We start from the raw sequence: 26,281 nt of genomic DNA, 5'->3' as shown, positions 1-26,281 counted from the left end.
TTAATTGCCCATAATTAAGGGTGCATATAACACACGAGTGCGTATTATACGCGAATAAATGTCCTGTGTACATTGATCAATCGGAAGGGGTGCTAATTGGGATTGTTCACAAGTCAATATATTAGCAAATGTCGCCGTGGGCGCTTATTAGAGCGGGGCGCTTATTACGTCGCATACGGTAATGAGAATCAGAACAATGACGCCTTTTGCTTACACAATGGGTGACGTTTAACGCCACTTTGAACCAAAGTATTGCAATATCCCCGCGTGAGACAAGAATTATGACTGGGAATCGAACACAGTGTATATCGTGACAGGAGAACACACTACCAATGGACTACCTATCTATTTGTCATCAAATCTTAAAGCAGCAACAAACGCGTACAGTGAAGTTCAGTTACTCCGGACGATATGGTTCTCGAGAACAGTGGCCGGATAAACGAGTTCCGGATCAACATATTAAGGTTAGGGATTAACGCAAGTTGTAGAACTATTGACATCTGATGTCGTCACACTATTGCTGTAGATGATTCTGAGCCAGTTCGTTGACCGCCCCGAACGTGCATTTCAACAAGTGAAACTGACACGTCTTTTGGTCATAATGTCAAATTACAGATATATTATATATCAACCATAACATGGTGTAAGTCAGGGTAATCTCGAATCTGTTACTTTCGGAAGTAGAATCACTCGCCACTTCGAGGATCATTGATTCTACTTCAGAATCAACAGATACTCATGATTTCTCCCTAACGTAGTCAACTGGGAGTCGGAGTGTCCACAATAACGGTGTCTGGACTAATGAGGTTGCGCTGTATATGTTTCAGGTGATTATTGAAATATTACGCGTCAACGCCGTAACACATACAAACACTCAATGTATTCTATATCACTACATGTGAGTGAGTGAGTATGGTTTTACGCCGCTTTTAGCAATATCCCAGCAACATCACGGCGGGAATACTAGAAATGGGCTTCACACATTGTACCCGTGTCAGGATTCGAACCCGGGTCTTCGGCGTGACGAGCAAACGTTTTTACCACAAGGATAACCGACCGCCGTTCACTACATGTTTGTTTGTTTGTTTGTTGTTTAACATGCACCATCCGATTCCGTTAGTCGCCTCATACGACAAGCATAGTCGCCTGTTACGGCAAGCATGGGTTGCTGAAGACCTATTCTACCCCGGATCTTCACGGGGCGTACACTACATGTACACGCCAACACGAAACAAACAATTTTCATAGAAACCAAAAATAAAATATAATGTTTGAAATGAGTAGTTTCCCTTGTTGATAAGTTGAAACCTTTATATACTCTATGTTCAAAATACGTTCGCGTGGTGTTTTCGTCAGTGGCTTAACAGTGTAGGAGACATGAAATGTCACTTTTTACCCATCAAGACAGGGGAACGTATCTCGTGAAGTATGGTTAGGTTCTCACAGTTGCTCTGAGGGCGTGGACATACGACCCGTACGTCATCACAGTGGTATCAACTCGCTAACGAGAATAGTCACCTCTTTATCGGTGTCCTTGCCAATACTTAAATAACCCAACAATGTCCTCTGTTTCCCACACATGTTCGTAAATATATGAATAGTTCATTCAGTGATTATTTATTGACAAGAACCGATTTACATCGTTCAGTGGCCCTGTTAAGTGTTCTTTGAAAGACGATCCTTGACTGACGATAAATGTAGGTGCATTACGGAACCAGCTAAATGGACATCAGCCAAGTGCGGACGTCGTTTATGAGATGGTGGGATGTCAGGCGTTTGGGTTGCATTTTCTGTTGATGGAGTTGGTGTTCATTGGAGTTGCGTTAGTTGTTGATGGAGTTGTTGTTCGTTGATATTGTGTAAGTTGTTGATGGAGTTGTTCGTTGTTGTTGTTTTAGTTGTTGTGGGTGTTGGTGTTCATTGAAGTTGCGTTAGTTGTTGATGGAGTTGTTGTTCGTTGATATTGTGTAAGTTGTTGATGGAGTTGTTCGTTGTTGTTGTTTTAGTTGTTAAAACCCTTAATTCACAAACAAAAAACATAAAATTATATTGCTTCTAATCTAAAAATAAACCAGTGTATGTACAATGTTATAAGTAATTTCGAGATTGTGCATGTACACGTGACCCATACTGTGTTATCTTATGGCGCGATAATTGCTTGTGTATATCAAGCTATGTTTATCACTACATTTCCCCGGGGTCTCCATCATCAGGGGAAGGCATTTAGTGGCCATTTGGACGATAATGAAGACATCACGGTCCGCCGAATGGCGTCCTACTAACATTAATATCTGGGCCATTAATAACACTCGGGATGATCAGTTTACGATAGGACGAATAACAACAAATTAATTACCACAAGGATTAGATTTTGTGGCAATTTATAGTAATATTTCTTGTAACTACGGGGGTCCCCGTCTGAAGAAGGATAATACAAGACAATCGTGTTATAACGAGCCAGTCTTGAGGACACTATGAACAACCCGGATGGAAGGTCTTGCAATGGGATGATCAGACACTGTATCAGTAAACTAACCACTTCCACACAAATTAAACACTTTTGACAGGTTGTTGTGGGACATGGGATTGGCGTTCGCGTTTATTGCCAGAACCAAATTGATTCAGTGATAATAGAAAAACACTTCAACTCTTTCCTTTTTTAGGCTTAAAGCAGGACTATTTAAACAGGCTGCAGAGAAGTGTTGTGAATGCGGGCTCTCCAGACTATATAGTCTACCCATCGGTTCTTCGTCGGTATCAAAAGAATGATCTGAGACTGTTCTGTCGCCTTGAGAACTTTGAACGATTGACTATTCTTTGGCGTCTTTTGGTTTAAGTTTGACATTAGTCTAGTAGCTACTTTTATGTTCGTTACATGTCACACACTTGTAAATAAGATAGCTAAATGTGTAGGATGTTCTTGTCAACATGGAACAAGAACAGGTACAGTTCCTGCTTCAGGCGGCTGTGTGGTTTGTCTGCTTCGTGATTCAAGCGCTGGCATCAGCTCTGACCCAGCACTCTTTACACACAGACAAAGCTACTTTTTTGTTACTTTAAATCGGGTTTCTTTGTGCAGTGGCAACATCTAACCACACACAATCATGCCACTGCCTTGATAACGAAACGCCAGGAAAGATCGTTAAGGACAACAACAAGTTGAATTTCAACGCGGCGCTATTCAAATATGCTGTTGGCTTGAACGTGGTCTGGACTAAGAATTGCGGCCTCTCCAATTATATGCAACGATAGGTTGAACCGAAGTTAACTATGGTCTGAAACATTGTATTCTTCCACGGAAATATAAATTGCAGACTGCAGTGTTCATTACACGCTGAACAGAATTAAAAGCTCCGGGGAGAGGTGGGTGTAACGTTTCGAAATATTAATATCAATTCTTTTCATATTGTCCAGAGCCCATTGGCAAAACAATGAAACCCCAATGACCATGGCGATAACGATTGTACGGATTAGAAAACAATGTCCAGTGTCAGGACCATTTTATGTACGTTATAGTGGAGCAAAATACTCCCCTTTCAAATTAGGAACGAAAATCGAACAAATATATATTGTCAAAACATTGTTGTATTTCGGAAAGTTCCATGGCTCAAACACTACAAATGACACCCGTTCCAAACATGTTTCCTTATATGGAATTTTGTATCGCATTGAAATGCAATCGATATAATTATATACCATTTGGAAGAATTGGATAGCAATTAAGTCTTTGATAGACATTTAGAAGTTGGAAGAACATAAATACATGAGACTTTTGTGTGGTGTACTCCACTGTGCTTTATTCATATAAACCACATATGCCTAATTGCTAGTGTTCACATAGAACTTGAGCCTGCTATTACACCCAGACCAATCACATATCCTTCAGTGTGTTTAATTGGCTTCTCCCGCTAGTCTCATTATATTGCTATCTTTGTACATTAAACCTATGTTGTGTAGACAACATCATGTGTATATTCTTATTAACTCTATACGCTTACGCGTATTCACCTGATGGGAGACGACGCAGAATATATGAAGTTGTATCATTAAAAAAGTGTCATTTTTTCTTGGATAGCCATGTACGGCATTGGGTAGCATTGTATTGCAGTGAGTGTCTATGGCTTTTTTGGATTGGGTTGTCTGGAGTGTTCTGAATGCGGTCTGTATAAACTTAAACCTGCAGATGGCATGTTTGTTTGGAACCAAATTGAACGTAATTTAAGGTTGGAGTGGGACTATGTGGGTTTGAAAGCGTTTTGTTCAGTGAACAATGCACACCGATGGCCCTAGCAGTGGAGTGTACAAGCAATGCGAGACGGACATAGAAATATACCTACTTTGTATGCCGCTAAGTGGTTATCTTTGAATTCGGACGGTTTGATCTTGCTGAGTAGCTCCCCGAGTTGAGACAAAGATTCTTTACTCCGGGTTTTCATCTGCAAGAAATATACACTCATCACACAAGGGACATGCTGCGTTCTGACCAATGGTCAATCGAATGTCCAGAGACTGTAACAAGGATACGCATGGGAGATGTTCTGGTTAACAATACAGACAGGTGTGAATAAGAGCAGGTTTACTGACTGTCTGGCTGAGTATGGTTTTACGCCGCTTTTAGCAATATTCCAGCAATATCACGGCGGGGGATACCAGAAATTGGCTTCACACATTGTACCCATGTCAGGAGTCGAACCCGGGTCTTCGGCGTAACGAGCGAACGCTTTAACCACTAGGCTACCCGACCGCCCCTCGTGTTTACTTCAAATGAGTGATTCCCATACGTAAATAATTACTTTGTTTGTTGTTTAACGCCGCACACAGCAATGTTCCTGGTATGTGACGGTGGTATTTGACTAATCGAATTTGGATCAGACAATCCAGTGATTGACATCATGAACACCAATCTCCGAAATGGGGATACGACAACACGCTTCAACCAAGTCAGCGAGCCTCACCACCCGATTACTTAGTCGCCTTTTACGTCAGCCATGGGTTGCTGAAGACCTTTTCTCCCCCGAATATTCACGGGAAAATAATTACTTCATTTGTATGGTTCCTGTTAGTTTGAGACATACTTTCCGTGAATAAGCTGCAATATGTCTGACTCGGCCAAACTTGCTTTTAGTTCACTGTCGTTTATCTACCCCCTGGGGCTATGGCTGCTCCTAACATTAAACTACTCCTAGCTCTTTCACTTACACATAATCAACTCAGAAGTCAGCCAGCAGATTTGGGAGACACCATAGTTGGATCTTTTCCACACTATTTCCTCTACAACTATGAAATGAGTGAGTGAGTATGGTTTTACGCCGAACCGGGATTCGAACCCACGATCATAGGTTTCTGGCGTGTCCAAGCGACGTAACTCTGAATAGCGAATTGCGGCGCCTTGGACGACAGAACCATCAGTGCCATTTCATTTGTACAGTGGTTTCAAAGAAGGAATCCAGAAAGGATTACGAAGGACTACGGATACAAACCACTCAGTAATGGAATGGTTTATGATATTAATCAACACAATGACGGCGATGAGTCTACCATGTCATCACAAGAGATATATCGGAAACATATTCACTGCTTACTCGCAATGAAGGACTTTATCTTTATACGGTACATTGAACTTACCAATTTTAATAATGAAAATGGTTGGCGCCCTTTCCTGGAATCACGTGCATCTGTGAATGAAAAACAATTATTTGACCAACTACATTATTTGTTGTAAATATAAAACAGCAACGCCAGAGAATAACCAACTCGAATATCCGATGAAAGAGATTTCATTGGGCGTAAACGGAAATAGCGGTGAAAACTATTTGAATGGATAACCGAAAATCATTTAAGACGAAAGGTGTTCACATCCTATTGAGACCAAAAGAATTGAATATAATACTGTCAGTAAATTTCTTCCAATCTCAACTGATGCATTGTTTTATGGCGTTCTAAGTGCTAGAAGGTAAACCATGCCACGAAACTACACAAAGCGGATATTACATTTTCCCCCATGTTTTTCACACAGGAAAATTTGACATTGCCCAATTAGACCGTTCAGGGAAAATTCTATTTTTCATGGGAATCAGGATTGCAAAACCCGTTTGATGGCTACTCTTGGAGCACTATGCACATTGAATGTCTTGCCCAGCGGTATTGTAAAACTAACTGACATTCCCCAGTGCAGCAAACAAGTCTTTATAAGCAGGATACTTTAAAATCAATGTCTTTCAACCTTGTTGCAAAATTTGGAAAGAAGTGAACGATTTTAACTCTTATATCACAGTAATCTATCATCGTTTCATTTTTTAGGACGGTAATTACAAAACGATTTGGACACATATTCAAATTGCTCCAGCAACAGAAAATAACATGTTGAATTTTTTGGTAACGTTAAAACGTTGAAGGACAAGAATACGTATACTACATACATAATTACCCCTTTTCATAAAGGAATATTAATGGGTATTAATTCTTATGCCTGATATTGTGGACACACGAGGAGAGGTGAGATTGCCTACTGGTTAATGCGTTGGCTCGCCATGCCGAAAACCTGGTTCTATTCCCCATATGGGTACAATTTGTGATGTCCCTTCTTGATTCCCCGCGGAAAATGCCTGGAATAGTGATAAGAAAGGTCCCAAACCATCCCCCTCACTCATTCACTGACGAGTGTCCAAGGCGGTTCAAGAATGATGACACACGAATAGCAACAAAATTTCCGATGCGACGTTAAAGAATGACAGCTCACTCCATGGTGATTGCGACAACAGTGGCGTCAGATAGTTTACTGGTAAAGGTGAGTGATTGAATTTACACCTAAATTAAAAAAACAAAACAAAATGAGTTAATATTACGTTTCTCACTATTAACCCATTTAATAAAATTCGGGCTTTAGCCTAAAAGAATATATCATACACATGTTATTGACAGAACACATATGACTTTTATAGACTTTTACTTATATGCCCATTGTACTACCGGAAGGACAGGCCAAGCTAACCCTATTCGCGAACACCTGGTGTCATCACTGATTTTCAATGATCCGTTCATATAATTATCACCGCTACTTTACCTTTTACGCCCTGTAATCTGATTCGTTGAATAATCTTGAGTGATTATTCTCTGAAGTTGACGTTAATATTTAGGAAAGGATCCTTGCCACTATACAAACAATATAACATTTGTTCATAATTATAGTTATGACTTTATGTTGCCTACAATTCTTTATATTCTGTCAAGAAGAACACGTTAAAAGCCTAAAAAACCAGAAATGTCATGTATGTTATTTCGTATGTAGGATTATCTCCTCTTACCTCCAGGGGCCTCTGCTATGGTGGCTGGTGGCGGTTGTTGCGTGGTTCCATTGCGGCCTGCATAGAAGTCTGCTATAGTATTCCTCTTGATAAGCTTCTTATGATGTTCCTGAACAAGTAGATCTCCGGGGTAGATGTTCATAGCTAAGTCCACGGAGCTCCGACGACGTCGTAGTCGCTCGGCGATGTTACTGCAAGTATAAAGGTCACACCCTCAACAGTCGACGACAAGCGACGGCCAGCTGAGTCTTGCCTAGAGGCGAAGATGTTGCTTCCTCAACACAAGGTTGTCGGATGACAAGTGAACTATGATGTGAGAGCATACTTTCAAATATAATGCGTTGGTTGTGATTTAAACAATACACAATCATCTCGGCTTGGCGTATGATGAGCTAGCCGATGCAAGACGTGTCTCATAAATTGGATGTCTTGGTGGGATCTGACTCGCCAACCTGTGAAGTGTGCTTGGAAACTAAAAACTGTCCTTCCGGCTCTGATCTGCCGTAACAGATCTCAGGTGTTCGATGCTAAATTTGTCACTTTAATGTTCGAAAAGAACTCGTAAAACTAGGGAATAAACAGCTCAAATTATTGGGAAAATGCGTTTACTCATTTCATTAGAAGTTGGTTCTTGTAAATGTATTCTTGCTGATGTTGTGACAAAGTTTGAATTCCAAGGAGAAATCAAAGTTGATGCGACAAATCAACTCTTATTATCAAAGCTTACTGAGGAATACTGTGATATTAATACAACACACACACAACTGCATAAACCTGATCACATTCAGCTGAAAGACAGAACTCACAGAAAATAGTCAAGACGTTTGATAGTGTCATTTACAGATTGAAATATGTACATTGCTAACATTATTTCCCATATGAACTCAAACCCGATCTTCTGCATGATAATCAAACACCACATCCACTCGGCTAGCCAGCATCCAAGTTTCTTATTGCGGAAAATGCATAGTAGATGCATTGTCGGATTCTGTTGTATTGGATGCATACAGACCTTACTGATTGTCATTTACCCAGTTAAGTAAAGAATATTTTATTTCGTAACTACAAGTCTACACTACTTCTACTTAATAGACATACAGTTAAATGGTACTAATTACGTTGCTGTCAATCAATCAATCAATCAATCAATCAATCCGTCAGTCAGTCAGTCCGTCAGTAAATCTATCTATCTATCTATCTATCTATCTTTAATTATGGTACTGATGAGGCCAAAGACCTATAGTACGTAGTCTGGGGTGTGTTACTAATTCATACATTTTCTTAGTTTCATAGCATGAAAAATGGTCACAGATAAATTTCAGTTCATGTACAATCAATGTAAGTAATTTACAACCTTTGTTAACATTTGGATTGTGGATGAAATAGTTGCTGGTAATAAGCACAAACATAAAATATTGAAAATAATCACTTTTAGACGTGTACAAGTACTATTATATACTTTTATACTCTTGTATATGTATATGGCCCCTGCAATAACAAAATAAAAATGTGACTGGCCTATATTCTTGTGTTCGTCATCATTCCGCTATTTAAACACATTTTATGGGTATCTCGTCAACGTGCGACACATAACCTTTACACGGTATTAATACAGTATTTAAATTGCCCTGGCCTTTGCATCTTCTGGGCCTATTCAGGTGATAAATTCTAATCATCAATAGTATCCAATAGAAATGACCAACTTTCAAATGTGTTACGAATCTCACGATTCTGAGATATAATCACATGTTGATGTCGGGGACTGTTTGCTTCACTCGTCTTAAGACGTAGAATATTGACCTTTATGTGGGCACTGATATATTTACATGTCTGAAAAGGTTAGAAATAAAAAAAACAACAATTGGCCAATCTGTCTCATAATGACACAGTTCATGAAAGTGACATTTGAAGGAAAATGGGCGCTTGTGGAGCATCGTCTGTAGGTGTTTTTTTAGGCCACACGTAACTGAGTCACAGACTGAAGATGTTCGTCAGTACATGTTGCATAGCTACTGAAAGCTTGGACTCGACGTTTAAACAACGTTACAGAATTTGAATGGTTTTGACGAAAAGCCAAAGCATGAGGTTTATTGTCAAAACTTGCAAAGTATCTTAAGAATAAATGGCGTATAGAGTCTTGGATAGACAATTTGGAAGAACATGCATACATGACCTTGTTCTAAGCATAACAACTTCTTCGGGGGTAAAAGGGTAACCGGGCTTATTCCGGAGTTCAGGCAATATGGAGTTATGATATGACCTTCTCCATTACCCAATGCATAGAGTAGAAGTGAAAATGCGTATACAATAACCAAAATCACTAATAGTCTTTCCTCACAATGCGATAGTCAATCTAAACAGCGCCATCAGAAAATCGATACATTCTCAAATACTGAATACATGCAGACTTAAATGTTCTTATGCGCTAAACACCCGGGGAAGTAATATGATTATAGTTACCTAATCTAATTCAAATTGTACGAAACGTTCTCGTTTTGACAGCCATGTCATACAAATATTGGCAAAAAGAAGTAGTACCCATTGTCAATGACAGGCTCCCTCTTGCGTTGTCTTGGTTGGTGGAAGTGAGCCTTTTGGGATAAACGTCTCCACAGGGTTTTGGCATCGCTGCAGTTCATTATTCTGAGATTGCAAAATCGCACAGGAAGTCAGAAGTCGTGTTAGTTATCAAAAGTGACAACTGCCAGGCGAGGTGTGAAATTGAATCAAGAATCTTAAACAAGATTATGCCCTTTCTCCCTTCCCTAAATTACACTGAGTGAGATTATGTAGTTTTTGTTGTGTGTAGGGATTATTTTACGATCCATAAACCGAGTGGTTTCTTAATGACGGTAGTCATCATCGCTATTCACATCCAGCAAGTTCCTTAGCATCATTTCAAGTGGCTTCCCATGTTGACATTGGTAAAAGGTTCCTTGGTTGCCAGAAAATCACAGTAACAATCCGTTCGATGCACTCACACGTTCCCAAAATTGAAATATACAACCTCCTCTTGAAGGCAACCGGTTTATGTCACAGACCAGAATGATAAATCGCAAGGTTTTGAAAATACACAAAGTCCTCTTGAAGATAACCAGGTTGTGTCACAGACCAAAAAGATAAATCGCAAGATTTAGAAAATACACAAAGTCCTCTTGAAGACAACCAGGTTGTGTCACAGATCGAACAGATAAATCGCAGCGTCTCGAAAAACAAAAAAATCTCCTCTTGAAGGAAAACAGGTTGTGTCACAGCCCAGGAAGATGTGCTACGTTTTGGAAATGCACAGACTCCCCTTTAAGGTGCCAAGGTTTGTCCCAAACCCGAAAATTAACACACAAACGTTAAGACCTTAGAGAGTCAACTGTGCTACATGTGCCAAAGTGGGTAAATGGTAAATCAAAGCCAAAAAGTTCCCCAGATAGCCCAGTAGTTCCAAGACTCGGTGTGTCAGATGCCTCTCACTGCAGGTGGTATGAAGACGAGGCTAGATGGACTCCAATACATTCTATTGATATTATGATTACCAGTGCAAATGAACATCCGCTGCGACTCCAAAAGTTCCAGAAACAAATCCTCTCAGTGCCACTGGGTCACCGTCTAAGTCCCACCATATTGCTGCTAATAAATTTGATAGACATGATTCCTGGTACTGCACCCTGGTGTTTGGGCAGGCCCTGGGGCTTGACGTAAGACAGGGAGATAGTTTGATGACCAATTCCCTGAGGGAAGTACTACAATAGGAGCAGCAGTGAAAACCTGCTACCCATTAAGCGTGAGAATCAATTGGTTTTCTCATATTCACATTCAAGGAACTGATTCCAGCGAAACTGATTAACAGAACCGGCGACCGTGTGACGTTTCACTGTGTGTTGATGTTCATTCAAAAGACATTGGAACAGATTTGAATGCAGAGATAATAAAAAGAAAAAATGAATATGACCAAAAAATATACTTAGACCACAGCGGTGACGAGAATGAGAAAAGTAAATTACATTTGTTTCAGTTGAAACGAATTTTCTTTGACATTGATAATGAGGACATTGAAAACAAACCATCAGATATTTTTTGGAAACAGTTTCAAACCAGTTTTCAGTAATGTCAAATATGCTGACAGGGCAAAAAATAACAACACAAGCCAATAACGACGTTTCGAGGATATATATCCCTGCTGCCCCAGTCTGACAAATAATTACAGGAACGGTGTGCCTGGCTATTGCTAGAACGTTGTCGTAATGATAAAACAAAATCATTGAGACACTAAGTCCTATTAACCCGAAGGTCATACCAAACATTAACAGCTTCTGAAGTACTAAGCACCGCGTTTAGGACACTGTCACTATGACGCTACGCTTGATGAACGTGGCAGAGTATCAAGGGGAGATTACAAGGCGACGTAACATGGTTATCTCCCTTCATGATCAATGACCTTTCGTCTTTAGGCGTTTCTGGACTTCTTTATGTGAACTGAAGAGTGTTTGCATGTCTCCCTAATATTGGATGCTCGTGTTTGAGTGAGTCCCAGGACTGCCTCCATGTCAAAACTAAGTAGTGATCAATACAATAGTTGGCGTTGAGAGCAAGAGTTAAATAGCGTTGAGTTCCCGGTTTGTTTACAAGACGGTGGGGTGTTTGGGTAGGGGCAACGCACGTTTTTCATTTATACGGAGATAAAAAAGATAAGTGGAAGAGGCATTTTGTACTTCAAAGGTGATCACCATGTCATTCGTTCAAATATATTCTGGCAAATATATTTTTCTGGATATACCAAGACATCATTATTATCATCGTCATCAATATTTTTAATAGTCGCCAAGCAGGATCTGCTTAAATATTCCTGAATTCCTTAATTGCATCATTTTGAATATACCTGAAAAGTTTAGAGAACTAATGTTCGGAATACCACCATGTTAATACAAGCATAAAACACATCAGAACAAATTCAACAGTATCACCTACATCACGCATCATTCATAACGATGTTGGAAGACAATTTGCAGTTGAAACATAAAAATACAGTATCGTTACCCACAATAGTGCAGCTGATAAACCAGACACGTTCAAGATTTATAGGACAATCATATATAAACATTTTTTAAAATTATGCAAACTAAACAAAGTAAAATTTGAACGTCAAGAGCTCGGTAAGGATAATAACCACATACCGTTTTCCTGGGATACAGTTCATGTCTGTTTCGTACGAAGACACCTCTGGTTTACCTGGGTTGTGCACACATTTCCTTCAGGGAGTTACATGATAACTGAAGCAATTTACGAGTAAATCATGCCGGAAAATCAATATGAAAGCTGCTAAATATACCTTGAAGTCGCATATTTCGCAACCAACAGTAAAATAGGTAGCAGAACACATCATTTACAACAAAAGACCTTGATTCCCGAAAATGGCACATACGTCAGTGGCGAAACTAAGCACGATTAACGACTTTCCTGTGTTCATTAACTAGCCAATAACGTTGACAGTTTGTTAATTGGGATGTGTATTCTTGTTGATGATGTGCGTGTTATATAAAAAGGTACGTGATGTTTGATTTCTAATAATCAATAGTTTTCTCAAGATATAAGGCCAACGTTTTCAAGTTGCAAACATTATGGCGACGAAACAACGTTTCGTATGAAGAACAGTATCGGTTTTCCCGATTACGATTTTATTTAATGGACTACATAATTTTCTAGTCCTAAGTCCCATGGTCTTACATTAACCAATATGAACTATCTTTCAGAGCAAATGAGCCATTTAGTACTACAAGTAGACATATTGTCACGCATGTACAAATATATTTCATACCATGAACCTACAACCTACGGATCAAAACCAATATGCAATGAAACGTATAACATACCAATATGGCAATCGGAGGAGTATGTTGGACGTGACTTACCTCAGATCGTGTGTGTGTAGTGATGTGCCGTGATGTTAAACTAATGTATGGCGTCTTACCTCGCTCCGTCCCCTTCATCACAGGAGTTGCTAGGTGACACTTCGGGGGATAGGGTAGTGGGGGACACATCGCCACAGTTCTGGAAAAAAAATAAATGATTACATCTTGTCGCTTGAAGATAATCACGAAAGGCAGTGCTGCTATATATGACATCTGATACATACCAGACACCAGGCTTGTACCTAAACCGCTCCACAGAAAGATTGAATACCAGTTGGTATTGCTATCACGACTTCCGAATGACTTTTGATTGTATTTGTTTGTTTGTTTGTTATTAACGCCGCGCTCAGCAATATTCCAGCTCTATGACGGTGGTCTGTAAGAATCGAGCCTGGACCAGACAATCCAGTGATTGATATCATGAGCATCAATCCACGCAGTTGGGATACTTATATGTCGCATTTTAAGTTGTACTATACTGTAAGATATAATAACCTGGTTTCAAACATAATATTACTCCTGTGAAAATGCATTTAAGAAGGATATTTTTGTGATAGTTACAAACCAACGGAAACATCTTTGTACTTTTTTATCAGTGATTCTTCGCAAACGAATTCGTTTTTTTTATTCGTAATGATTTCTTTCTAAACGTGTGACTTTGCTCAATTGAAAAAGGGGGCACGGGTGGCCCATCGTCTCAGGCGCCGCGATTCGCTGTGCAGAGATGCGTCCCTTAGGCACGCCAGAAACCTATGATTGTGGGTTCGAATACCTGTTCGCCCCGATTATGTTTCTAGGTTTGTCAGCACCATACCCGTGCTCGTGGGTTTCACCGAAGTGGTAAACGTCTGAGAACCTGCATCACTTCGGGCTTTCCTCCCACATTAAGTTGACACGCCGTGATATGACTGGAATACTGTTAAAAGCGGCGTTAAACCAAAGTCACTCACTCACTCACTCAATTGAAAAAAACCGTTTGTCTTGATTTGTTCAAGGTTATGGTATCTGTAAATTATCCCATGTTATGAAATATATCCAAGAGAACATTTCAAATATTCAAACATCAAAGTACGTATAAGATATACGAGAATTGTATGCTCTACTTATCATTGAATTGATCTTAGACGATGGATGTACCCGAGTGACGTCAAGCAATATTCATATTAACACACAACTGATGGTTCCAACCGAAAACCATAATTCATCTTGAGAAAAAATACCACAAACTTCACAACGATGGTAGACATATCGTAATGTTAACGGGGTTTTATGGGGTTGGGATGGGTTGGGATGGGTTAGGTTGGGGTGGGGTGGGGTGGGGTGATGTGGATTGGGTAGTGGATAGCCAAGAAGGCAAAGTGTTGGTTGGTCACGACGAGTCTTTGGGTTCCATTCTACATATTGGTACAAAGTGTTAAGCCCCCTCCATGACAATACTGGACTGTTGCAACAAGCGGCAAACCAAAACCCCCAAATGCCGTAAAAGGCGACTATGCTTGTCGTAAAGGCGACTAACGGGATCGGGTGGTCAGGCTCGCTGACTTGGTTAATGCATGTCATCGATCCCAATTGCGTGGATCGATGCCAATGAAATTAGTCCCTGGATTGTCTGTTCCAGACTCGATTATTTACAGACCGCCGTCATATAGCTGGAATATTGCTGACAAACCAACCAACCCTAATTATGTTTGACTGTAATTGTTTCTGAAAATCATATCCATTAACAACTAAATGGAATAGTTTCAGAAAAAAACCATATGTGCGAATACATATCCTCACACTGAAAACGCCCCGAAATAACCGACCAATGCTTACAAAGCCAGAAATCATATTCAGTATGAAACTTATTGACAGACCTATAAATCTAGCTTCTTGTCTCTAGCCTTTAAGCTAGCGAGAGACGAGGGTCCAACTTCATCAGACCAGAAGATTGGGTTCGGCCATCTTTAGTCTCCATCCGATCTGCCCTTTGTCATCGGGGATGACGATACTGTCTTGTCCAATGACACGTAGGAACAGTGCAGGCGTATTACCCATAATCCAAGCCATGTAATAATTAAAATGAATCTCATCCGGCCCCAGGTCGGATGCAGTAACACTGACACGATTGCAAGTAATGGTTGCTGACCTCTGTTGAATTCACCACAGGAAATGACTTGGATTATTTAACCGATTTTTCAAATGCAATTATTATTTTTAATTTACAAAAAAACAGATAAGTATGTACCGACCATTTTAACTATCATTCAACCAAAGTATACTTTGCATATGCATATTGGTATTGGCTTACTCTACCTTTGGCTAATGTAATTGTTTTGCAGATTGACAGCAAGCAAACTACAATTTATCATCACGCAATAAATCTCTCTTCACAATACCTATGTCAAATTTGGTGACAAATCTGTACAATAAAAAAATGTACAAAGACCATCCTTCACTGAACAATAGTGTTTGTGACGGTGCCCCCGAGACGCTCGCCTTTTTTGCCAACATCTTTCATAAGCACCATTTGATTCAAAAACACATGTTGATTATATTTGCGCGGGGTCAGCAGTCGTTTTAATTTGGAGACGCAACAATTGCAAGATTTACGGTAGTTGGAATCATACAATGGACTGCTTTTAGCAAATATCAAATATATGAAAATTTAAGTAAAATTTCAGAAATCAAAATTCTGGAAAAGTTGATAAATCCGGGTAAATTTGACACAATGTTTTTTTGAAAAAAACAAGACTCTTTCATCCTCAAATTGAATTTCCAGACATGTTTACAACATGCATTACAGCATTCGATATTACCCTTTAATCACAGTTCAAGGATACTGTTAGCCATTGATACCGTGCATCATGCATAACTTACTTCTTATCCGCCTGGAAAAAATATTGTTGGACGTTTATATTACTTTCGTAATGCTAAAAGCCTCAACTCTCAATTAATCAATCAATATTGTTGATCAAAGACGAGTAATATAATGTCTGTAGTGTTATTAACTTCTGATATTTAGGAAACATGCGATGGCGATCGTGACCTTTGAAACCCAATTTGAGCTCGTGATTTATCAGCGTTTCGCGTTCATCGGCAGGGTATTTCAAACAAGGGTTTTGTTTGTCGTCTGAGAAATTCCGTTGTCATGGAGAGGTTGCATGATTAGATATTTTGTGTACGTCATGTTGTCAAATCACTTAGTGGGAAAAATATTCAGAGATGAAAATACTGTAAAATTAAGTTCCACTTAATCGCAATACATGCGTCGGGTAGGACAAATGCATGGGTTGTTATTAACCATATTTAATTAATTTAAAAGGAATATTACCTTATATTTTTCTTCCACTTTCCCTGATAAGTTTCCATTATCATAAGAAATATCTGCCAAGAGTAGAGTCGATTGTACGATTTCGACTGTATCCTAAGCTTGTGTTTATGAATAACTATTAGTATCAAATAGTTATGATACGAGGTGTTCGGGAAAATGTGAGCATCGGTGGCAACCGTCACAAACACATGCATAGGCAAATCAAGTATAAAGCTGAAAAACACATTTTCTAAGGATTATGATAAATATGTCAATATTTTGTCTTGTTAAACATGAAATAAAGTACTTAAATTATATCAAAACAATTCGGATTTTTTTGTCACGTTATAGGTATACCTCATATTAACAATTATGATGACGCTACGCTATTGTCCTTGCAGTTGAATCTGATTCATTTGCAAGGAATTCACTGGTAATTCTGAACCTTCCTTTTAAACAACTGAAACTGACGCAACTAATGACACAAGTCCGAGATTCATAAACAAATGCTTATGATATAGACGGAATCGACTCTGATTTTGGCGGTGATTTCTTATGAGTATGAAAATGGTTTTGTCGCTTTTATTATTATTATTACTATTAATATTTTAAAGTGAGAGAAATCACTCGAATCTTCGGGGCTCGGTGATATTCTACTAAACAGATTCTCATGATTACATAATTAATTTCTGTTTATTATCCATTGTGATTCCTTCCTGACATCTATCCACAATTATCAGACCCTGAAGGGAATATGTCTATTACATATTTTATGTCTGAATATCAAAAAGATAAAACAACAAGTCTTGTTTGTAATTGAATCCTTTTTCTTCTTACTTCAGACCAGACTGGACAGTTTTGAAATCTGCTGAATCAGTTGTGCAATTTTATATTGTGAGAAAAACGACATACAGGAAGTACAAATAGTTTCAGATTGCTTGCCCTCAATAAACCTCTTCTCGAGAAGGCATAATATCAAATCGCTGTGAGCGTGCTTTAGGCCACGTGGCTCACTCGTAACCAGTGCTTGGCTCACGGGGACATACCATGTCTGAATTCTTGCCACGTGAAACGGCAGCACATATTGGAAAGTAGCTTATTACTGACACGATCTGTGATGCCAAAGGAATGATCTCTGTATAAACGATATATCCAGTGATGAGTCATCGGGGCCCTCTGTCTCGTTTATTACGCCAGCGTCCATCCCCTTTGATCGATGGTATTATTTTGCATGTTATTATGATAAATACCCTCGACCCATCGGCACCACAGCGTCAACCCGATTCGAATAACACGACGCTGATAAATCTTCTTTTAAATATCTCTCCTGAGCGAGAGATATTATGAGGGATAGAATGGTGGAAGTGGTGACGTCACTTCGTGGCGAAAGGGTCCAGTATACGTATCATGATAGAATGGATATACAGAAACTACGGTTATAACGAACTCAAAGGGACCACTTTTTTTAGTTCGTTATTTCCCTAGTTCATTATAAGAATATATACAGCATATATACAGCAAATAGAAGCGACCAAAACACAGTTCGTTATATCCGTCAGTTCGTTATAAGCGAGTTCGTTATAAACGTAGCTTACTGTATTATACATTGGATAATTAAGGATGGTCATAGTTAGAAAGGAGCGTATGGTTAGTCCGGTGGTCAAAGCGTTCGCTCGTCACAATGTAGTTCCGTGTTTGATCTTTACTATGGTACACTATGAAGCTGATGTCTGGTTTCCGTAAGCAGTGACCTGGACATCATGAACATCGATCTACGGTAATACGATGCCATACATCAACCGTGTCAGCGATCCCGTTAGTCACCTCTTACAACAAGCATAGTCGCCTTTACGGCAAGAATTGGCTGCTAAAGACCTATTCCAACCCGAAGCCTGACGGCGGCTGGTAAACAAAAACAAAGCAAACGTTGCGTTACGACTGTTTAAGGTCTATGATTGATTGCTTGAATCTTATACAAGCCATGTTCATCCTTATACAAGCTGAAAATCTATAACGCACTTCAAATTGGGTTCAATTAGTTGATGTTTATGTTTTAATTCAATTTTTATTTCTCCGCTGTCAGCGATATTAAAGTGCCATCTCTAAATGACTGTCTTGAGGAAGACAAACCTGTGCGTGATGTCATGATCAAGGCTCCACACCGTGGTCAACTACCATCACGTCGTCGACGACGTATGTTATAGGGGTATCACGCGATAATGCAAGCAAAACTGAACAAATAAAAATTGTACCTTATATCTGGAAATCTTTATTTCTCGCAACTGCCATTAATCATTACGTTATGTCAATGTGTATAAATCCAGGGGCTTTTAGTGGCAAGGCTGAACGTTGCAAGTTGTACGCCTATCCTGATTATTGCCGTCTGTCACGACAATGGAATATCACCACTTCGTGATTCAGTACACTATGAAAACAACACTTTATATTTAAACGCGCGGTAGCCTTGTTATTTCAGCATTCCACCGACAATACATCGACGTCACATCGACGTCAACGTTAGCATGGCCATTTTACGACGAGGCACTAACTCCTCGGGAACAATGGTCACATCCGCTGCTTGTTTTGATCATGGACATATAATACACTGACAGAGCATCCCTCTCAGTTCTGTGACATAATACTTTAGTATTACACGCGTCCTCTCCGTTTGAGGGCCCCTTCGTATACCTACTTTGCTATAGATTGCTTACAACGCAGAACGTTCCCACGTCAAACGTGTAAATTTCGAAAAAACCCACTGCAAACTGTACTACACAAAGGGTCCATTTAGTTCGTCCTTGTATCTTATCAAATATCGATAAGGTATATATTGCCATAGTTTTAGCTGCTAAGTGTCGAATGGGAGACAGTCATATTATACCTGATGCATTGTTGTCGCCATTACTGCTATTGTGCAATGTATGAATGAAGGGCGAAATCGGGATGCACTTCAGTACAAGTTGCTTCTAAGGGATGTGCCGGAAGGATGCAATCGATGGAGTTGTGAAGGAGGTTAAGTGTGTCATATGCACGTTTTGGATGTCGTCCATTTTTCCAACACGGAAAAGGATTGTTAAGGCCGATGAAATGTTAAGCCTTTTCGTGGGAACTTCACATCGACTTTTACGCCGTGATTGCTTGCTTCTAATTCATTACCTAAAATCGTTATGTTATTAAAATTTATGCTTCTTTAATGTAGTGTATTGTGATTATATTTTGTTTATTAGGAATTATTATTGCGAGGAATGGTAATTGGCAATTATTTTGGAATTATTTGAATTTATTGTTATGTTGTTTCCTAGTTTAGTACCGTTTAAATTTATTAGTTGAAGCATGCAAATGATTACTTGAATTCGGTCGCAGAAAATTGAAAAACGATTTTGTGTCGACCGAAATAATAAATTACTGATGAAAAGTAAATGAACTATAATGAAATTGATACAAGAAATAGTGATATCAAATATCAAATAGTGATGATACCAGGTGTTTGCGCAAAAGGTGAACGTATCCTGACCCATCAATGCACCCGTCACAAACACACGTAAAAGCGAGTGAACTGTTCACCTGCAAAAACACGGGAATACTATGGAACGTGTTGAAATATGGAATTATTTGGGACATTATTTTCGTCACATATACGTCAAATTTGGAAATTCTACCATAAATATTTTTGAAAGTTTTTCTGAGGCCTTGAATGTTTCAACCCTGGTCAAAAAGAGCATGCTCGGTTGCACCTCAAAAGTTGTTTTTTTTCCGTTTGGTTTGTTGTTTAACGCCGCCCTCAGCAATATTCCAGGTATATGACGGCGGTCTGTCAAATAATCGAGTCTGGACCAGACAATCCAGTGATTGACATCATGAGCATCGATTCACGCAATTGAGATCGATGACATGTATCAACCAAGTCAGCGAGCCTGACCACCCGATCCCGTTCGTCGCCTTTTACGACAAGCATAGTCGCCTTTTACGGCAAGTATGGGTTGCTGAAGACCTATTCTACCCCGAAATCTTCACGGGTCTCAAAAGTTGTCAAATGTAGACACCAAAGGCTGGAGTTGCTGATATATTGCTCGACATAAAGGGAAAGTTGACAATTTGAAAGTTGAAGTCATCCCTCTTGTCTTATAGACCCGTGTTTTTGTCACTCTGAATCTTCATGAATGGATCTGAATATAAAACAGATAAGTGGTATCACTGGCCTCTTTCATTTCTAGTTCAGTTCGGTAAATCAATGCTAGGGAATTGTCCATTTGACCATTATATAACGAAGAATGACAGAACAGCTCTCCATTGCTCAAACATTATGGATCAGGGACCCATTAATGGAGAATTACGAGGATATTCACCTACTTTAAATACATACCTGTGACGTCATTTTATTGTGTAAACGTTCCATTGTTGTCATTTCATTATCTTGAACCAATATTTCAATTAATTTATCTTGGAAACGACGGAACTGTTTGTTTATATACCAACGAATGTGAGTAACTTTGCTTCATATAAAGTGGTGTAAATGTTATGTTATTGAAAAATAACAACATAATAGTCCTCATGGTCTAAGGCGCCGCGATTCGCTGTGCAGGGTTGCGTCCCTTGGGCCAGAAACACATGAATGTGTGTTCGAATCCCGTTTCGTCCCGATTATGTTTCTAGGTTTGTCAGCACCATACCCGTGCTCGTGAGTTTCACCGAAGTGGTAAACGTCTGAGACCTGCATCACTTTCTGGCTTTCCTCCTACATTAAGCTGACACGCCGCGATATAAGTGGACTACTGTTAAAAGCGGCGTTAATAAATCCAACTCACTCACTCATTCGTCTGATCACTGTTTGATCATAGCAAATTAACTGACAAACCCATACCTGGTAACAGGAGACAGAGCTAGGGGTGGTATAACTCAATTAACACTGTCAATATATATCCTTTAAAGCTCTGAGTGAGTGAGTGGGTTTGGTTTTACGCCGCTTTTAGCAATATTCCAGCAAAATCACGGCGGGGCACACCCAAAATGGGATTCACATATTATACCCATTTCGGGAATCGAACCCGGGCCTTCGGCGTGACGAGCGAACACTTGAACCACTTGAACCACTAGGCTCCCTTATTCGTTTCCATCAGTATATATGACACGTCACACCAGAGAGCAACCATTCTTGATTATCTTATAAAACAAACTCCGTTAGACGTCAAAGGCAAACTAGTGATAAAGGTTATATGAATGGATCACTTTAATTCATTGATGACACCAGGTGTTCGCGAAAAGGGTAAGGACGTTCACCTCTACTCAAACACCCGCCAAACATAATTTTAACCAAGAAGTAAGTGTTTTGTCTCGACGAGTAATAATCACATGAAAAAGAGCTCCATATAAGCTGCGTATCTGCGAAAAATACGCATCAGAAATGCAGTAAAATCCAAGCGTATCAAATATGCAACGAACATTACAGATACGCTACAAAAATAAAACTTGAGCGTATCATCAAAATATTGTGAAGTAACCCTGCGTATTCGATTAGCAAATCAGCAACTTATTTTGAAATTATAAACGGGCATTCCGTCAACCTTGCCAAACTCCACGATGACAGTTACATCATGTCATTGATCATTTGCCATCACACTTTCTTGTGGAAGTATCGTGGTATTTTTGAGTCCTATAAAGCTTTCGAACCCGCACGACACCAGTTTGCATGAACTAGATGAATAGTGTTTTTAAATATTTAACTTAAATTCCCACATGTGTAAAAACTAGTGGGTAACAGAAATTTGAATACCCAAATAGAATTACTGATATCCAACGATTTTAAAATGCATAGGTAAAATACCCACAACACCAAAAGCATATCTGGAGCTCTGCATGAAAGCATACAAACAGAATTACAGACACGTACAACATAACACGATGTCCCTATATTTATATATATATTTGTATGTATCACACAAAAAAGTCAGCAGGGGGCTGTCAATGGCGAGCCATTATGATGCTCCGACACCATCAGCCATCACAACGAGAAGCCATGCCAGCAGGCCCAATTATAGTCCAGGATTGCATGATGTTTACTTTGAACGGAACGCAATGGCCATAAACATGGAACCACAGCCCTTAGGACCGCAAAGATTGGCAGAGCACTCTTCAAGTAAAAGGTAAAGAATTTTCCCATCTCTCGTGAAGCCTTGGGTAGATTACGTCCCGGAAAAAGAGCAAATGGCCTACAGTAAAAGGCCATCTGAGATGTTATTTCGTCATCGTTTGTGAGTATAAAACGAGCAATCTAACGATGGAGATCCCTAGGGGGCATCGCCTTTAGATAACGGGGAAGAGTGTGGAAACGACACTCACAGTGAAAGTGTGCAACTTTGTTATCTCAACAGACAGAGGTCCGTTTAAATAGTTGAATCAATCGTAACGGAGGGGGTGGCGGAAGACATTTCAAAATCCATTATGTTACTCAAGAGTTAATGTATATTTGTCCGACACAGTGGGTTTTTGCCCTCAAGACACAAAATGTGCCTTGAATAATTTAAATTGGTTTCAGGGTAATTATATAATTTATCGACATATTCTCCTGATGTGCATTATACATTTTAAAATGTTTTCAGAAAAGCAGTTCGCCGATTCTGACTGACTTCAAACGTATTACCGGGAGCCACTGGTGGGTCAAATTTTTCGCGAACACCTGGTGTCGTCACTATTTGATATTGATTCATAACACATCGCTAATAAAATAGCCTGAATTGTACAATGGATTTTGCTTTTAGCAGAGATTTCGTATGATTGTGGAAATGCATTGTGGCTTTTATTTTCCCAATAGCGAATATAATACTGTGACTCCAAACACAATCAACGACCACTCAATAACCACGCTATGCTCATCCTTCAGGGTCGTTACTTTTCATCAGGCATTTCAATACATCCCCCACTCTAACATATGGACATTGCAATATTGTAATGGCGGTACCGGAACGTTGTTATTGTTTATAGCACCAATCTGTCAGTCCTCTTGAGGACAAATGTCCACACAATGTATGTCATAAACTGATGTACACTGGGACATAGATGGCTCTCAGTGCCACTACCGCGACCTAGGGGCACCATAGAACCTATTGTCCATGTGCTGTCGGGCCCAGAGAGCTAAAAGACAGGACAGTGAATGCTAATAAACAGGGCAGATGATTCATTGCTTTCTAGATCATACATTCAATATTGATGAAGCAAAGAAGGCCCTTCGCTTGGTTGACACTCATTTCGGCACCGTCCAGCAGTACAAACCATCAACAAAATCAACATTGACAATGAGAATATTTCCCAGATCCTTTGCCCGTTTAAGGAAACTGTGGAATACCTTGTTTTCATCATGAGTCTTGACATGCTTCACAAGAGGATCATCAGACAAATAAATGTGGGCACAAGTACACAATACAGTTCTATTGTCCTACTGGTGACCGTGAAAACCTACATATTGTCCTACAGGTGACTGTGAAAACCTACATATTGTCCTGTCCTACAGGTGACTTTGAAAACCTACACATTGTCCTATAGGTGACTGTGAAAAACTACATATTGTCCTACAGGTGACTGTGAAAACCTACATATTGTCCTACTGGTGACCGTGAAAACCTACATATTGTCCTACTGGTGACCGTGAAAACCTACATATTGTCCTACAAGTGACCGTGAAAACCTACATATTGTCCTACAAGTGACCGTGAAAACAAACATAGTGTTCTACAGGTGACTGTGAAAACCTACATATTGTCCTACAGGTGACTGTGAAAACCAACATATTGTCCTACAGGTGACTGTGAAAACCTACATATTGTCCTACAGGTGACTGTGAAAACCTACATATTGTCCTGTCCTACAGGTGACTTTGAAAACCTACACATTGTCCTATAGGTGACTGTGAAAAACTACATATTGTCCTACAGGTGACTGTGAAAACCTACATATTGTCCTACTGGTGACCGTCAAAACCTACATATTGTCCTACAAGTGACCGTGAAAACCTACATATTGTCCTACAAGTGACCGTGAAAACAAACATAGTGTTCTACAGGTGACTGTGAAAACCTACATATTGTCCTACAGGTGACTGTGAAAACCAACATATTGTCCTACAGGTGACTGTGAAAACCTACATATTGTCCTACAGGTGACTGTGAAAACCTACATATTGTCCTGTCCTACAGGTGACTTTGAAAACCTACACATTGTCCTATAGGTGACTGTGAAAAACTACATATTGTCCTACAGGTGACTGTAAAAAACCTACATATTGTCCTGTCCTACAGGTGACTGTGAAAACCTACACATTGTCCTATAGGTGACTGTGAAAAACTACATATTGTCCTACAGGTAACTGTAAAAAACCTACATATTGACCTTGCCAGTTTGGGATGGCGTGACCCCGTTTGCTGTGGGTGAGTGTTGAGGGTGGCGTGGAAGATTATTTTTGAGGGTGGTACAGGCGGATGGCGATCTGGGGAAAAGACGTAGAGGGATGGATGATGGTGGGTGACTGGATGTTCTTGAGTTTGGGTCCCAACAGAAATCGTCCGGATGAACGAGTTCTAGACTGACGAGGTTTCACTAAATATGGACATGGGAAATATATGTCACAGTGTTCCCTAAGATCGGAAATAATTCACAGACCACTATAACATGCACATCGCCACACTCCGAGATGAGTCGGGGGCAGAAGAGGTTCACTGCCCCCAACGTGTGCCATTACGTTCTCATAATATGTGTATCACTGGGTCACTGTGTTGTGATCTGGCTATGTCTCGCCTCGACAGCGAGGCCACTTGCTCATTCCGACAAAAATCTACTTGGTATGCACATATGGGATGAAACCGTAACAGCTGACAATAATACATCATGCATAGTAATATACAACCTGCTCATTAGGCTATTATCGAAGTCAGGAATTTTAACATCTTAAAATCTGATCATTCATCTAAATCAGCATCAGCCCGAGTCTAAAGAACGTGAAAGTGAAATATTTACCTGAGATATTCAACGGTTCATCAAATCTACTTTCTCGCAAACATGCAGAGAATTGAATTAGAAGGCTGAATTCTCGTGGCTTTTTTCAATGTGAAATTCTAATCAAATACAATATTCATCAGTTAGTATTTGCCTCGTCCAAGCGACAGCTACGATGGAATAGAAATCAATTCAATGAATCTAATAACACAAAAGGGGGGAAAACGCCCTCAGCATTCAGACGGAACAATCTTGTCCCTCATTCAATTTTCTCTGCAGCAACACTGCAAATTATGGGAGATTAGTTACAAGTTTTTATCCTGGAACCATAACCCTTCATATTCTTGGTGGACATGTCTTCATCTCTGGACTGGTGGGAAGGGAGCTTAATGTGAATACTTTAAACGAATCTTGTCATTTTTGGAACAGTTGTTTTTGACATCAGCCATCATGGAAAGATGTTGAACTTAATGTTAGGATCTTTACGATGGAAATAAACTCTTGAGATTCTCATCCTCAACTTGAGTTCGTGTCGATCGTTAATTGCATGTGCTTTAATTCAATTTCTGAAAAGCAATATTTGAAAAGGGTGGGGAAAATGATCCATTTGTTAAATGAATTGACTTTCTTCTGTTAGGATTTCAGATTAGACCTGTTTGTTGTAAGCATATCGTATTCCTTCGGATCAACAACAGAAGATCGTATTTCTCTGAAGTAACGCCGATGGTACGATTTCGGAATCGTTAATTTTTCCAAATTGTCAGTTTTTGATTTCAGGGTCAGTAAGCCGCACGCAAATCACT

General features: G+C 39.6%; 1 protein-coding gene across 8 annotated transcripts in view; it reads right to left on the bottom strand.

Moving 5' to 3' along the window:
- Positions 1-26,281, bottom strand: part of LOC124136023 — a 211,957-nt gene that overhangs the window by 33,277 nt on the left and 152,399 nt on the right. For all 8 annotated transcript variants that reach the window (XM_046501762.2, XM_046501767.2, XM_046501761.2 and 5 more), the window contains 4 exons: positions 13,264-13,343; positions 7,305-7,495; positions 5,626-5,675; positions 4,338-4,436 (listed from right to left, as the gene is read on the bottom strand). In XM_046501762.2, coding sequence (XP_046357718.1) covers positions 4,338-4,436; positions 5,626-5,675; positions 7,305-7,495; positions 13,264-13,343 — 420 coding nt within the window. The remainder of the gene's footprint in view (positions 1-4,337; positions 4,437-5,625; positions 5,676-7,304; positions 7,496-13,263; positions 13,344-26,281) is intronic.

This window comes from Haliotis rufescens, unplaced genomic scaffold (genome assembly GCF_023055435.1).
Source record: "Haliotis rufescens isolate VD_foot unplaced genomic scaffold, xgHalRufe1.0.p SCAF_44, whole genome shotgun sequence".
Classification (NCBI taxonomy): Eukaryota; Metazoa; Mollusca; class Gastropoda; order Lepetellida; family Haliotidae; genus Haliotis; species Haliotis rufescens.
This window is presented reverse-complemented; position numbering and strand designations above follow the sequence as displayed.